Source organism: Adiantum capillus-veneris, chromosome 6 (assembly GCF_014529385.1).
Source record: "Adiantum capillus-veneris isolate H3 chromosome 6, ASM1452938v2, whole genome shotgun sequence".
NCBI classification, from domain to species: Eukaryota; Viridiplantae; Streptophyta; class Polypodiopsida; order Polypodiales; family Pteridaceae; genus Adiantum; species Adiantum capillus-veneris.
In genome coordinates, this window is record NC_140936.1 from 156192294 (window position 1) to 156208683 (window position 16390).

General features: G+C 43.5%; 1 protein-coding gene across 1 annotated transcript in view; it reads right to left on the reverse strand.

Annotated features, from left to right (window-relative positions):
* GB1 (GTP-binding protein 1) overlaps positions 1-15519 on the reverse strand; it is a 25875-nt gene extending 10356 nt beyond the window's left edge. Inside the window, exons 1-4 of the mRNA XM_086514989.1 lie at positions 15171-15519; positions 14945-15085; positions 8844-8952; positions 8666-8727 (exon numbers count right to left, since the gene is read on the reverse strand). Of these exons, the coding sequence (XP_086371115.1) occupies positions 8666-8727; positions 8844-8952; positions 14945-15085; positions 15171-15263 (405 nt within the window). The 5' untranslated portion in view covers positions 15264-15519. The remainder of the gene's footprint in view (positions 1-8665; positions 8728-8843; positions 8953-14944; positions 15086-15170) is intronic.
* Between the last annotated feature and the right edge of the window lie 871 nt (positions 15520-16390).

Genomic DNA, 16390 nt, shown 5'->3' on the forward strand with positions numbered 1-16390 from the left:
TGGCTCTTAACAATGGTCAAGAGCTTGTGTTGAATGATGTCAGGTTTGTACCAGGCATTAAGAAAAGTTTGCTATCTGTTGGCCACTTAGATGCACATGGTTATACTACCATCTTTGCTGGGGGTTCATGGAAGTTGCTTAAGGGCTCTATGCTTGTTGCAAAAGGGTCTAAAAGAGGTACTTTGTACTATCTTCGATGCAAAGCTTTGCCTGGCAAGTTTCTTGCTGTTGCTGAAGTTGCTTCACACACGGAATTGTGGCATAAGAGACTTGGCCATATGAGCCAAAAGGATATTGATGTGCTTTCCTCTCTGAAGAGGGTTGATGTAAAAGGCAAAAACTTGGATTTTTGTAACGATTGTCTTTGTGGAAAGCAAAAGAAATCTTCTTATTACTCAGGTGTCTCTCGCAAAGCTAATTCTCTTGATCTTATTCACTCCGATGTATGCACTATGCATGTTAAGTCTTTTGGTGGTGCATTGTATTTTGTTACATTCATTGATGACTGTAATAAGAAAGGATAAGTGCATTTGTTGAAAAGTAAGAGTGAGACTTTTAATGCTTTTAAGAAGTTTCGTGCTTTTGTCACTACGCAAAAGAGTACTAAGATTAAATGTCTCAGATCTGATAATGGAGGAGAGTATGTATCTGCTGAATTTCAGCGTTTTTGTGATGAAAATGGGATTAAAAGGGAGTTGACAGCCCCTTATAATCCGTCTTCTAATGGTGTGGCTGAGAGGTATAATCGTACTTTATGCGAAAGAGTACGTTGCATGTTGTGCACCGCTAATCTTTTCCAAGAGTTTTGGGGGGAGGCATTGAAAACTGCAGTTCATATTTGCAATCGCTCTCCTAATAGTACGCTGAAAAATGACATTCCAAAGAAGGTTTGGTCTGGCAAACCTGCCTCTTATGATCATTTGAGAGTATTTGGCTGCGAAGCTTTTGTTCATGTACGCAATGACTTGAGAACAAAGCTTGATATGAAGTCCATTAAAGTAGTCTTCCTAGGTTATGGGGAAGAAGGTGAAATGGGCTATAGAGTGTGGTTGCCATTGTTTAAAAAGGTAATACGCAGCCGAGATGTAGTGTTCAATGAGGCAAAATTGCTTAAGAGCGCTACAAAATCTGATGCTGACAAGAAAACAATCAAATTTCAACCTTCCGTGCCACCCATTGATGTTGAAAAAGAGCCTCATGATGCATTATCGCAAGCTGAAATTGATAATCAGCCGGTTAACCTTGAGCCAGAAGAGGTAGGACATGATTTTGATGCTCCTAATGAGGATGGGCAGCCACCTGAATTGGCTGAAAATGATTTTCAGCAACATGATAGAGCTGAAAATGAGTTGGCTTATGATGTAGAACCGTTGCCTGAGAATGTAGATCATTGGGTACGCAGGTCAACTCGTTTGAGAAGGCAACCGCAGAGATTTAACCCCTCTTTGGATAATGTAATGTTGACAGATGAGGATGAACCTCTTACATATAAAGAGGCCAAATCATGTACATATAAAGAGGCCAAATCATGTGAGTCAAGCAATAAGCGGAAGCTTGTGATGCAAGAGGAAATGAAATCCTTGTATGCAAATGATACTTGGGATCTTGTGTCATTGCCTAAAGGGAGAAAGGCTCTTCCTAACAAACGGGTATATAAGATTAAGATAGTGGATGAAAAACCCAAGTACAACGCAAGATTGGTTGCAAAAGGATATACACAAAAAGAAGGAATTGATTTTCAAGAAATCTTTTCTCCTGTTGTAAAGCTTACAACTTTACGTGTCCTTTTTGCTCTCGTTGCGGTGCTTGATTTAGAATTGAATCAAATGGATGTAAAGACAACGTTTTTGCATGGTGACATTGAAGAGGACATATACATAAAACAGCCTGAAGGTTTTGTAGTTCCTACACGCGAGAGGAACTTGTATGCAAACTGAAAGGGCTCTAAATGGTTTGAGACAATCATCACGACAGTGGTATAAGAAGTTTGACACTTTTATGTTATCTCAAGGCTTTAAACGCAGCCATGCAGATCATTGTTTGTATACGAAAAGGGATGAAGATGGTAGTCCCATCATACTTGTTCTCTATGTTGATGACATGCTGCTTGCCGGGAAACATAAGACTAGTCTTGATACTCTGAAACGTAAGCTAAATTCAACATTTGCTATGAAGGATTTGGGTGATGCAGAGCTTATTTTGGGCATGCGTATTAAAAGAGATAGAAAGCTGAAATTGCTATTTTTATCTCAAGAAAGGTACATTGCAAAAGTACTTGACAGATTTAATATGGCTGATGCTAAGTCTCTTCGGGTACCTTTACCTCCATACACTAAGCTTAGCAAAGCAAATTGCCCATAGGGTGAGGTGGCATTGAAAGCAATGAAGGGAATCCCTTATGCATCGGCTTGTGATTCTCTTATGTATGCTATGGTTGCCACTCATCCCAACATTGCTTATGCAATGGGAGTTGTTAGTCGATACATGTCGAATCCTGGCAAAGCGCATTGGGAAGCTGTCAAATGCATTCTGAGATATTTGAAAGGTACACAATCAAAGTGTATTTGTTATGGCAAAAGTGACTTAAAGTTGCAGGGATATTGTGATGCAGACATGGCAGGTGACATGGATACCAGGAAATCTACTGGTGAATATGTATTTGCCATTGTTGGTGGTGCAGTCTCTTGGTGTTCTAGGTTACAGAAAATTGTGGCATTGAGTACTACTGAGGCTGAATATATTTCAACCACAGAGGCTTCAAAAGAGGCCATTTGGTTGGGCAGACTTGCAAAAGAACTTGGCATGCCTGTTCACACCCGTGTTGGGTTGTGATAGCCAAAGTGCTGTCTATTTAGCCAAAAATTCCATGTTTCATGCGCGTGTCAAACATATAGATATACGGTACCACTTCATACGACAAGGTATTGGAGGATAGTCTAGTCACCTTGACTAAGATCCATACACAAGATATGTTGTTGGGTTAAAAGCCTAAATAACCCCTTCTTGTACATTTTTATACTTTGTCCAGGTTCATATTGAACCTGGACACATTTTTTTAAAGTCACTTATAATAAAAGTGGGAAAACCCAAAACTCACTTATTGAGTTTCCCCCAAAAACGTGAGCTCTCTCTCTCTCCCTGCTTCGATCCCTAGCACTTCCTCTAATGCACTCCGCCTCTTGCTTCTTGCCCCAATCCTACACTACATCGCGACGTGCACCTACCGGTACCTTCTGCTTCGCGCTTTCAGGCGATACGCACTATCGCAGCCATTCGGCTTAGCTCCCATTTCCTTCGATGCGAGATAGGGCGTTGGGACAATGGAGAAGAGTCAAATCAACTGTGCACATTATGCTCACTGCAAGTTCAAGAGTCTGAGTACCACACACTACTAGAGTGCTCAGCTTTTGGTCACATCCGAACTTGCTTCCCTCACATTTTCAGCCATAACTTAAACCTACATAGTGTCGGCTCTCCATTGCGACTCTCATCACCACAATTTTGGAGCATCGAGAGTCACTCATTAGCCATACACATACTACATCACATGTAACTTTGGTCCCATAGGTCATATTTGACCTCCGAGGACGATAATAAAATCTCTCTCTCTCTCTCTCTCTCTCTCTCTCTCTCTCTCTCTCTCTCTCTCATATAGAGAGGCTGATTTCTATCACTCCAAAAGTCCCTCAGAACACCCAAACGGTGCTGATTCTGAGGGCAAGTAAATCACTAGTTACATAGCAAACCGAAGGCGACAGTTTGAAAACTGTAAAAACTGAATACAACTTGCGACACGACAAATTGTAAAATGCCCGTAAGCCAGGGTCAAAAACCTCTCCTAAAGAGAGTACAAAATGCCCTGGCAAGCTAAGTGGACAGAGAATGACAACAAACTCTGAAAGATGGGCACTTCTACTAAAAGCATACTCAGTAACTGTATATCAAAAACTTGAACCACCAAAAGCCACCATTGGTGAAAACGACAAGGAACATCAGCAATAGCAAGAGCTCGAACGTCGGGCATTGCACGCCAATTGGTAGCAAGAGGCAATGGATAAACAAAAGGGAGAGAGCAGTTGATGACAAAGATGAGGCAGAATAGGAAACTGACATCACCAAGCAACTATAGGATGGTGACAAAAGGTGAGCAACAAGGAGCTATCAGCCAAGATAGAAACCAGTCCACTTGCTGAAGGTGACTCCTGAGGACCAAAGGTAGGGAGGGAACTCCAAGAAAACAGTGAAGGAGACTCTAATGACAACAACCATTGAAAACCAGATGTAGAAACCTGGTAGAGCCAACAGAGAGCAAAGCAACAAGCCAACAGCAGCAAACCCAAACATGAGAGCACAAGAAAGAGAGAACAAGGAGCACAAGGAAACTAACAGCAAAAAAAGAAGCCAATGAAATCAAACGAACAACATGCTCTAAAAACAGACTTTGCTTACACCTACACACCCCCATATACACTCGCACAGACACGCTCTCGCCCAAAAGTCAGTTTATAGAGCACAAGGAAAACAAAACCAATGAAATCAAACGGAAAACATGTCTAAAAATGGACTTCACTTACACCCACCCATACACACAAGCCAATGAAATCAAATGAAAAATAAAGAAGCCAATGAAATCAAACAAAGGCATGCTCTAAAAACAGACTTCACTTAGATCCATACACGCTCGCACAAACACACGCTCACCCAAAAGTCAGTTTGCAAAGTTTGCAGAAGCCAAACTCCACACACACACCCGACACACACAAACTCATACACCCACACATAAAGCAGAGTAAGGAAAAGCAAGCCAAAAACCACAAACAAACAAATCAAAAAGAGGAAGGCAAAAGGGAAAGCAAACCAGTCCATCAGCCTATATCAAGGATTTGCCTGGTTGAGCAATTGTTGCCCCTCCAGTTGCAAGGTTCACTGCAGCCCAATTGAAGCACGATTGGAAAGCCCCTCCCCGCTGTTTCCACTACACTCAACTAAAGAGTCCATCGATATTAGACGCACCCTCATACTCCAAAGAGAGTGCGTTGCGGGGTAAAAGTCGCCCAAACAAGGTTGAAAACGCCAAGTAACTAAAGGGAATGGAAGGACAGAGGCCAGAGCAGGCCGACATGCACGCAACTTGCAAAGCAGCACCTCTCTCTCTCTCTCTCTCTCTCTCTCTCTCTCTCTCTCTCTCTCTCTCTCTCTCTCTCTCTCTCTCTCTCTCTCTCTCTCTCTCACACACACACACACATAACAGGTCTTGAGTTCAACTCTCCTCGTCGGATAGATCTTTAAAGTCTCTTGGGATAGTTTCCTACGAAGTTAAAACAATCTTCTTCTCGGGTGTGTGTGCTAATAAAAAGAGGAAAATGGTATAACCTTTCTATCACCCAAGTGTGGTAGATTGGTTATGACATTTCCCTCTTGAATAACAGGTCTTGAGTTCAACTCCCCTCGTCGGATAGATCTTTAAGGTCTCTAAGGATAGTTTCCTACGAAGTTAAAACAATCTCCTTCTCTCTCTCTCTCTCTCTCTCTCTCTCTCTCTCTCTCTCTCTCTCTCTCTCTCTCTCTCTCTCTCTCTAAAAAGCACATCTATTAATTTGCCCCCCTACAACGGCCTAGAGGGTGCCTACCTACAAGGAAGTAAATCGGATACAACGGCCGGAAGGCAAACTACAAGGCCGCCCGAAGGCATGGAACCTGGAAAGAGCTGAGACTCAGCCAAAACTGAAGAAACTGAAATATAACGCCCATAGGCTAAAACAACTATATAACTGAAAAAAACCAGGGGGAAAACCCCTCTTCATGAGGGTAAAAGTGCCCTGGGAAATAGGGGAAGAGCCAAGAGGAGAGGGCATCCACCGATGCTAGGCGCCTCATTGCTGTCAAGCGAAGAAACCTCCAACTGGTTAAGGGGGCAGCTAAGCTACCCGAGACCGCCGGGCAACCAAGAAGAAACTAAACCGCTAGAAAGAAGGATGAGAGAGAAGAAGCACCAGAAGACACCTGAGAGTTGTTACCGAGCTTGGGGAACACCACTAAAGTGCACCACAAAACCATACATGCACACACAACACATAAGGAGTACAAGCAAACACACACACACACATCCAAACCTACGCAGACACACAAGGACATTCCACACACTTAGAAACACGAACTCTTAGGCAGACACACATATACAAACACACTCACAACACCAGAACAAGAACCAACAAAACCACACACTTGCACAATAGACAAACACGTGTTCGCGCACACTCTCAAAAAAAAACCCTCAAAACACACACACACACACTCTCTCTCAGATAATCACACTCACACAAACACACACAACAGAAAACAAACAGCACAGAGGCCAACAGGTCAGGCCGAATGATTGAAGCTGGGAAGGGAGGTGAGAGATTGAAGGCGACGTTCATAGCGGGGCAGTGTCACAAACTGCTGACGTGTCAAAGCCTAAAGAATGGAGCCAACTTACAGATGTCGGCCGAAGGGCCTAAACCCTAAGAAGAACAAGTAGCAGAAGAAGAAGAAGTCCTACCAACTTATGGGGACCCCGTCCGATGGGTCCCCAAGTGACATAAAGAATTAAAATAAAGACACACACACAAGAATTGCGAAGCTAGTTGATGACATGGCAGATTTCCAAAAATCACGTTGGTTGATGACGTGGCATGTTGTACGGATTTCCGCGTTTTGCACTGACTGCTGACGTGGCAAGTTGTACGGATATCCGTGATTTACGTTGGCAGCTTTTTGGCTTTGCTTTTGGACCAGATGCTTTTGAGTTTGAAGTCTTTTTACTGTAAACTGCTTTTGGGGCCTAGGGCCTTTAAATATGAGGTTAGGGCTCATTCTCTGGCATGCTTCCTGGAGAAGGTGCAGAGTTTGGAGTACCGGCTTGTACTGTGTTGATGCAATATAAAGAAATACCGAAAGGGGCGCCAAGGTCTAGGGCCAATACTCTCTCGGGTGGAATTCCACCACTCCGTGTCGCGTGTCGCCTCTCTCTCAGTTCAATTGTTATTGAAGTGCTTAAAGTTTGTTCAATCTGTTCTTTTCTATTGGCACGTGGTGCCCGTCTTGTGACAGGCAATGGGCAGGGAGTAAGTGGATGCATGTTGCCACCATGCTGGAGGGTTGCAACACGCAGAAGGCTGACAAGAGGGCCTACATGTGGCACGAGCCTGGGGCATGACGACTACGGGCAGCAGGTGCCAGGAACACAGTCCCGAGAGCACCTCACGCAAGGCATGGGTCCAGCGACGAGGAGGTTCGGGGCGAGACAACAGGCAGCAACGGTGAACAGGGCTGAAGGGGCAGCAGGTGCCAGGAACACAATCCCGAGAGCACCTCATGCAAGGTACGAGTCCTACGACGAGAAGGTTCGGGGCGAGACAACGTGCAGCAACAGTGAACAGGGCCGAAGAACACCTTGAGTTAGAGGGCGAGGCACGGAAGCTATGAGTTCTCCGAGAGGAGGTACACATCAACTTCAGCTAGGGTTTCCACCGACAGCTCTCTCTCTCTCTCTCTCTCTCTCTCTCTCTCTCTCTCTCTCTCTCTCTCTCTCTCTCTCTCTCCCCTTTTGGTGGAGAAGGGTCTATATTTTGTGTACATAACAGACCTCAGGAGATGCTACCACCCAAAGGAAGTACAAAAGAGGAGTGACAATGTGTAGACTATGTAAACATCAAGGTGGTATGTACGATGAGTGTAGAATGAACCATTGTGGGGGTGCATAATGCCATGTGATGTGTGACCTTGACCTTGTAACCCACCCGTAGACTCGCTAGAGGGCGGTAGACTTTAGCTTTCACCCGATCATTGCTTTAACTTTACGACACACAGCAACTTCACAAATAAACCTGTAATTGGAATTTAAAACTTCAAACAAAAACACGGCTTGGCAACAAGAGTGCTTCCAAGTAGACAGCGACACCCTATCGATCCCAAAGACTGGAGCCCCTTTCGGTGTTTCTTTATTCTTATTGCAAATAGACGATCCGGACGCTTTCACCTAACTCTCACCAAGCTGTCCAAACCTGTCCATGGCTGTAATTGCAGGTTTTTGACCGAATTTCGCCAGATAACGACGCAAAACCCCTATAGGTCAAAAGTACATACACTTCAAGGACACTTTCCCTTGATTTTTGGAAGCTTTTCGGTGAGCTGCAGGTCAATTTCAGCGTGTTGTAATTCTCTAAGTTTATTCAGCAATTTGTAATCAACAACTTATAAGCATGATCAAAATCTTGCAGTCTCAGCATAAAAAATGCTCTCAGCCATCAAACCATTCCCTTCTACCTTAAACGAACAATTTATGTTAAATGTATAACAATTTTTCCCTTTCGTCATTGCAAGAGGTTTATCCAAGAGTTTACTTTTGCAAAACTGATATTTGTTTGATGTGAAAGGATTGTCTCCTTCGTCGTTCCAAATGGCTTATACACGATATTATTTTTGCAAAAACAGAAAAACCACAATTAAAAGGAAAATTACATCTCTCCTCAAACGTGAATCAATAGATAAAGGATGTTTGGAGGTCTTATCAGGACCACTAAAGCATAAAGCCTAACAATTAACATGCGGAAGCAGAAGTTGATATCACATGAGCATAACAACTTGATGAAGAAACTTTTCTCTATCAAATAGCATAGCGAACCTGTTTGTTTGCAAAGATCAGAAATGGTGCATCATGTAAATCCTCATGCCTAAGCACCTTTTCTGTAAAACAAAGTCCTTGATTACTTCACATAAGAAAGCTTTTTCTACAACAAGTAGCAGCGACTGAGCCTCCTCAAGTCTTAATAGCAGTCTGTGCCACCTTACAGAGAACGTACCCAAGGCAGACTTAGTGTCCTCAAATCTTGATTGGCAAGCAGCATCAACAACATAGATTACGGCATGAGCCTCTTCAAAATACTTCTCCCAAATTGTGCGCAGACCTAACTGCCATGGCACCAATCACTGTTAAGTAAGAAGAAGACAGTAAAGCCCCACAATTTCAATTTTTAGAAAAGGAAACCACTGCATGCACAACAAAGAATAAACTAGAAACCCTGTATGCCACACACACACACAAAAAAAATCTAGGTTTCCGCACAACGGATGGACCTAAGAGTTCATAAAGTGGCCATTACATCAATTGAATGAGGAACGGTCAGAAATTGGAAAAGAAAAAGTTTGGCTGGCTCTCTTCTTCTTCTATCAATGTTACTGTTCTTCATAGAGTGTGCAAGTTCAGACACCAGAACAAAATCCATGTTCTGTATCAAAAGCATTGCCCTCTACTCAAAATGGCGTTGAGTACCTTAATCTAAAGTAGTAACTTTATTGGAAAGTTACCACCTTGTATTTCTCTATATATAGTACATAGAGGTGGCATTCCACAAAGTTGGTTGCCCTTCAATTTTCAAAGTGGGTTAGCCTTCATCACCCCACGATGCTAGATTGCATCTCATGGTTGTATGGACGCAATAGTCCTACATACGTCTGTTCAGTCCAATTTGCCCTTTCTTACTTTCTATGCTGATGTGGGACATTTTTAGCAGACGTGGCTTATTTGTTAGCAGTTTTGCCATGTGTCACTATTCCATATGATGACATTCTTATAAAAAGCAGTCAATTACAAACCTGAGCAGACCTATTTTGTAGGACTATAGGTCACATTAGTATATAACTGACCCTCTGTCCCCCTCATTCTCACAATGCAATTGTATGAGCACTCTCTTGAGTTACGAGTTATTGGATTTGAATCATTCTCTTTCTCTCACATTGTGTCTCTCTCCTCTCTTATGTGCTCCTCTCTTCATTCCTTCAGTCTAGTGGTTCAAATAGGGCTACAGAGTTCAAACCCCTTCCCAAAATAATTTATTCTCCGGGTAAAGTGTAACCAGTGAGCTACCTAACAAGGTAGTAAATCATTGCTATCTGACATCTTCAAACTTCTGCTCAAAAGCAGGCAAACCATCTTCTTCCATAAAATTGACACCAAAAAAGCATCTAAGCGCCAAATCAGCCACGTCATCTCAATCCGTACGCTGCCAAGTCAGTATGTCTGTATACTCCTACGATTTGCGGCGCCAAATCAGGCTGTTGCTGTCCCAAATTGATGACATGGCATGTCCAACTGGAAGATAAGTTGTCACAAAGTGATGATGTGGCATGACCACCCAAACAGATGAACCAGAGGACCACCAAGAGATAAGCCAGAGAGAGTAACAGAGCAGCAGCCGAGCGCAGAAGAAAAAACGAAAGAAGTACTGCTACCAGATTTTGTGGGACCGCCGCCCCTGATCAGATGAAGGAAAGTACCAAATTTTGGAGAGCATGGGGCAAAGTGCATACCATAGAGAAGCTCCCCACATGTACCTTATCAAGTACTTGCCATTGGTGGAGTTTGCTTACCATCATTCATATGTCTTCAAGGAAGGCACCATTTGAGATAGTCGAGGTTGGTAAGAAGGTTCCGCCTATGTTGCAAGATCTTTCACACAAATCACTTGCAACGGATAAGCATCGACGCGTCTTACAGTTGAAGGAGATTGGGTGCTTCTCAAGTTTGAGAAGGTCCTATTGAGAAAGATAAATGGTAAGGAGAGGCAAAAGCAAAGTATAAGATATAATGGACTCGTTCCAAAACAGATTTTAGAATTAGCATTATTTTGCTTTAAGAATTTATGAAACAAAACTTTTTGGAAAATGATTTTAAATTTTGAATGAAACTAATGTTTTATGAAAGAATCTGTTAATTATAGAAAAGGAGCAACATTAAGAATGAGATGGAGCAGTGACAGCTCCAGAATAAACCTGATAACAAATCATGAATCACGACTAATTCAATGGAATGAATGATTGGACCACTCTATTCAATATGAACTTAGTGATGGATAGGGATCCCCGGAAATGACTCTCGCTCACGACAATGCTTGGCGGCTAGATTCTCGCACACGACAGTGCTTGAGGCGACAGATTCTCGCACACGATAATGCTTGAGGCGAATGACTACTTGCACACGACAGTGCTTGAGTTGAAAATCTCTATAGACATGATCACAAAATGGGATTAGTTAATCCAACATCAGTGAGATCCGGAATGGATCTAGATGCAATTGCTAAATACGTTGCTCGCAATCGTCTCAGATTTGGAATGAAATTTTTTATATGACTTGTCATGTGATGTCCTGTGATGTCAAGTGATGTCTTGTGATGTGTCGTGTCTAGTGTGTCGGTACTAACAGTAAGTGTCTACTAAGACAGTTTATGGCCTCTGTTTGTTCTGCACGCGTAATTGAGGGCAATTACAATTCTTTTAAGAGGGAGGTATGTACATACTGGTGACGTGGCAGGCCCCCGAACATAACACACACATACCCTGCAGATTCCCACAAAACGCGCCGACAAGCTGATGCGGCAAATCTCCGTAAAACACGCTGACAGGGTGATGTGGCAGCAGTACGAATTTCCGCAAAACGTGCTCACAGGGTGACGTGACAACAATACGGATTTCCATAATTGGCGCTACTTGCTTTATTGGGTAGTTTTTGGAGCCTGAAGCTTTTGAAACTTTTGCTTTTGAGTTTAATTGATTTTGGGGCTCTGCTTTTGGCATCCCTTGTAAGAATAAAAGAGCCTAAGGGCCTCACTCTTCACGCAACAGGACGCAAAGCCTAAGAGCGGAGGATCGCGCGGGAGTTGTACTTTGCTCAAAGATTAATATAAAAGAAATACCGAAAGGGGCGTCAGTCTTTGGGGCCAATCTCTCTGGGCATGGAACTACGCCGAGCCGTGTCGACTAAATTGAACTATGATGTCAAAGTCGTGAAGTATTTTAAGTGAATCTCTCTCGTGTCGCGACAGATTCTAGACTTGGGGTGCCCAATTTTGTTACACATTGTATCAAAAGCACTGCAAACCCAAAAGCATCTGCTCCCAAAAGCTACCAACGTGAATCGCGGAAATCCATACACTGTCACGTGTGCACTTCACTTGTGCCACATGGACAAGCTTCTACTAAAGTCTAGCGTCAGTCTTAGCCTTGCACTTTGTGAGCCTCTAGCAAGACGTGCATGATCAGGCAGGTTATAGTTGCATACTCTCACTTGCACAGTTAAGTCACTTAAGCATATAGGCATACGAACAGTCACTTAAGTCCTTTATTAATAAGTGACTTTGACATGACATGACATTTATTAAGTGTAGATAGAGCAAATGGCTAAAAGACCTATAAAAGAAGCCCTTTGGGTGCCGGTAGAGGACAGAGGAGCAGTAGCAAAGCCTCTCGAGAAGCACCGATGGGACCAGCGTTTTTGCACCAACAAAAGCCAGCCTTTTCCTTCAGCCCTCCCATCAGCGTTTTCAGCCACCAAAACGCCAGCAGCCCATCAGCGTTTTTGGTCAGTTTTCAGCCCTTTCGTCATCATCAGCAGTTCCCCATCCCAGTAGTACCCTCAGACTTTTCGGTTTTCAGCCCATAGCCTCTTCAGAGATCTCAGTTTTCAGCCCATCGCAGTCCTCGGTGATACCAGATCAGTCCACAGCCACCGCCTCCTCGTCATCGTCACAGTACAAAGCATCTCCAACATACCCATTAGCACCTCAACAGCACCGCAACACAAGTACACTCATCATCGTCGTCGACGCAACACCAAGCATCTCCAGCAGTACCGGCAATCCAAGTACCCAGAACCCGCAGTACCCTTCACTTTTCCCGTATACCAAGCATCTGCATCAAGTCCCTATTAGCATCTCAACATTTAGTAATTGTATCAACAACATTTGTGCAAGTAATAAAAAGCAAGTACTTGCTCTGGCAACAGAGCAAGGGGTCCCTTGAGGGTGGTTGGGACCCGACATTCAATGTCGTCTGTTTTCTCTCTCTCTTTGCATCTCATTCAATTTAAATGTCATAAGTTGGAACCAAGGGACACATGAACATTAAAATAAAGCAATTGTGTGGACCTGCTGATGTGGCAGCGTTGTACGGACAGCTCCATGATTTGCGTTGGCTGCTGACGTGGCATTTGTATGGATTTCCACAATTTGTACTGGCAGCTTTTGGCGCTAGGAAATTGAGACCATATGCTTTTGAACTTGAAGCTTTTCATGTAATTGCTTTTGGAAGGCCAAGAGCCTTTATAAAGATTGCTAGGGTCTCATCCTCTCTCAGATTGGCTTGGGAGCACTGTGCAGAGAGAGGACCCTCGGACATTGTACTTTGCCAAAATTAATATACAAAAGAAATACCGAAAGGGGCGCCAAACTTTGGGGCCAATAACTCTGGGCACAAAACTACGCACCGCCGTGTCGTCTCTCTCAATTGTGCTTAAGTTTATTTGGTGGTTTTCAGTTCCTCTCACATGTGTCGTGTCAAATTCTCGACTTGGGGTGTCCAAGTCTGTTACACCATTGACCTTGTGCACCACAAGGGCAACCTCTATATAACAAGAGAGTGAAACATTGATGCATAGTAATCTTAGTTCCTATCCCAGCAAGTCTTGGAACACCCTTGACCCAAGCTTCTACCAAACCATTGTGATTTGCCATACAGCCTGCCATCACAAGAAAGAAGACCTCACAAGGCCGGGCACAACCACAAAAAAAAACCTCCCCCTAGATCTAGCAAAGGAAAAGGGGGGTGGTGGGGGGGCGGGGGGGGGGATGAGAGAAAACGCTAGTGGTAGAAGAGGGCGTCAAGCCCATACTATGACCATGGCGAGGAGGGTGTCCCCCCATAGGAGCACCTCCTAACAGATACAACATTTCCACAGAGAATAGGAAGGGGCTGCCTATGTTGTTACGACGAGTTGTCATTCATAGCAAGACGGTTTCTCCTCATGCTGCATACCATCACACGGTTGAAGTCAATCTTAGACATAATGAGCTCCATGAATGACCACTGACTAGTTACCACTGACAGCTTAAGAGCGCACGACAAAGATTCAATCACGAACTACAACAAAGACCTGTGCCCCACATCAAAGTTTAAAGCACACAAAAAAGTACAGGCTACAGTCTACAACTTTTACATTAAAACTTAAGAGTGTCCAAACTGAAGTAGATCAAACCTGACAGATTGCATCATACATGAATCATGAGAAAACAAAAATGATCCAAAAGGCCAAAGACCCTGACATCTCGTTTCTACCCTTGCTGGCTGCCTAGAACATGGCGGAAAACGCGTCTCAAAACACGAAACGTTTCACGCTGATCCTTGAACTGCCTATACATTGTACCATAGTAGTTTGTGCAGGCTATGGAAATCCCTAAATTCCTTGGAAGGTTGCATGCTCCTTACTCCATATCCATGAATTTAACTATAAAAAGAACTCCCAAAACTTTTGCTTCATTAACTGGCTACTGTTTCCGACCTTTTAGATTTATCTAGTCAAATATGAACAGCCAAGCATGACCCCTGCTGGCAAGGAATTCTCTTTGGTGCAACTACTACTGATGAACCAAGTTTTAGGAACAACTCTACGATGAGCCTTCACTAATCACTGCAACAACCACGATAGTAGCAACCATGAAGGCATTGCAGTGATCCCCCTAGTTGTGCTGTAACCAGTAAACAGAGACACAAATATTAAAACTTGGTAGCGTCAATCATCTCCTGCTTCAATACAAAGCCCAATAGAAACTCAGGATTAAAAAACCATTCAACCTTCTTTAATTGAACTGTTCTTAGATAGAGAATCAAGTCAAGTTACTTTCTTGAACAAAAAATCAAGTGCAGCCTTCAATGCTTTAATGATACAGCAACATAAGTTGTGATGAAAAATTCAACTTATGTTGGCCGAGTCATATGCTCAGTTTTGCTAAACGTTTATCCAGATCGTAAACGCAATTTTGTCAAAATGCCAACAAACCTGACGCAATGCAAGCTTAATCACAACAAATACATCTCAGTTGTACTGTCAAAAATGAGCCTGCTATGCACATACCTGGCCACCAAGATCCCAAAAGATAAGCTTTGCTTTGTAAGCTTCAGCCCGTCCAATATTAAGGCCAACAGTAGGCACTATTCGATCAGGTGGCAACCCTTCAATCTCTGAATAGAGAGTTTTCAGCTTCTCTAGCAGGGTCTATACGCACGAAAAAAAGGCTCTTCAACCTTAATAGAACACAAGAACCAAATGCATAAATAGAGCAAGTGGGTTATTGACTTACAGTCTTTCCTGCCTTATCAATGCCTAGAATAAGAACATGGAACTCTGCTTTGCTAAACAAGTACTTCCACAAGCCGTATAATAGAGAGAACATCTCTCTGTCTTTTGATGTACGTGTGAGCGGCGGAGCTCAACACGGAGACACAGATCTGACTTACAGTAGCTCTTTGCGCATCATCCCGTCCTTGCAAGCGAGCGCAACGAAATCACCGATGGCTCTCAAATCTGCACACAGTGACTTCTCGAGGATGTCTTTAACAGCCATGGAGAGTTCGATTAGCTCAGAAATAATCCTAAATTAGCCAAGAGTAGCTATCGGGAATCACAAACAAAAACTAAGTATATGTATTACTCTTTGCCTCTGTCATGATACAATGATGAGTCGGAAGGTACCTTAAAAAAAACATTAAAGCTCGTGAAAGGAACCTAAAAAACCTATCTATATCTATACTAATAGATAAAGGGGGAGGGAATTCCGGTTCCCCCCTACCACGTGTCAGCTTCTCCTTCAACCAGCGCGTGTCGCCTACAGCGCCCGGGAACACAGTGACACAGAGAGAGAGAGAGAGAGAGAGAGAGAGAGAGGCGACGAAGCCGCCGGCTATACTAGTTAAAGCTAATAGGGGGTACCAACTGGGAGAAATCCTTTAAAAAATAGGAATCAAACGAGGTCCCTTTCGACAAGAATGAAACATCTCATGCAACGCAGCAAGCGGTAACTCTCTCTCTCTCTCTCTCTCTCTCTCTCTCTCTCTCTCTCTCTCCCCCCCCATGGCTCTCACCTCCACCCTTATGTCTATTGAGTGTTTGTTCCTTATTGTCGCTGCACGGCAGCAATATTTCATTGGGTATGAACATGAGAGGGTCTCTCTCTCTCTCTCTCTCTCTCTCTCTCTCTCTCTCTCTCTCTCTCTCTCTCTCTCTCTCTCTCTCTCTCTCTCTCTCTCACACACACACACACATGGCACGTATTTCTCTCTCTCTCTCAAGAGCAGTCACTGCCTACGTAGTTCAACTAGGCGACACGTGCAGAGGTTGTGTGAGTTTTTTTTATGACTGAAGTTACAAGATGGTGCAACCAAACGAAGGCGCTCGAGTGGATACAGGAGTTAGTGCGGAGAGCAGTCGCCTGATGGTATGTGTTCGAAGCTTGCAACTTTTTAGAGAGGGTTGTACATCTCTAGTAAGGGGTATAATAGAGAATCTCAAGGAATCTTGGGG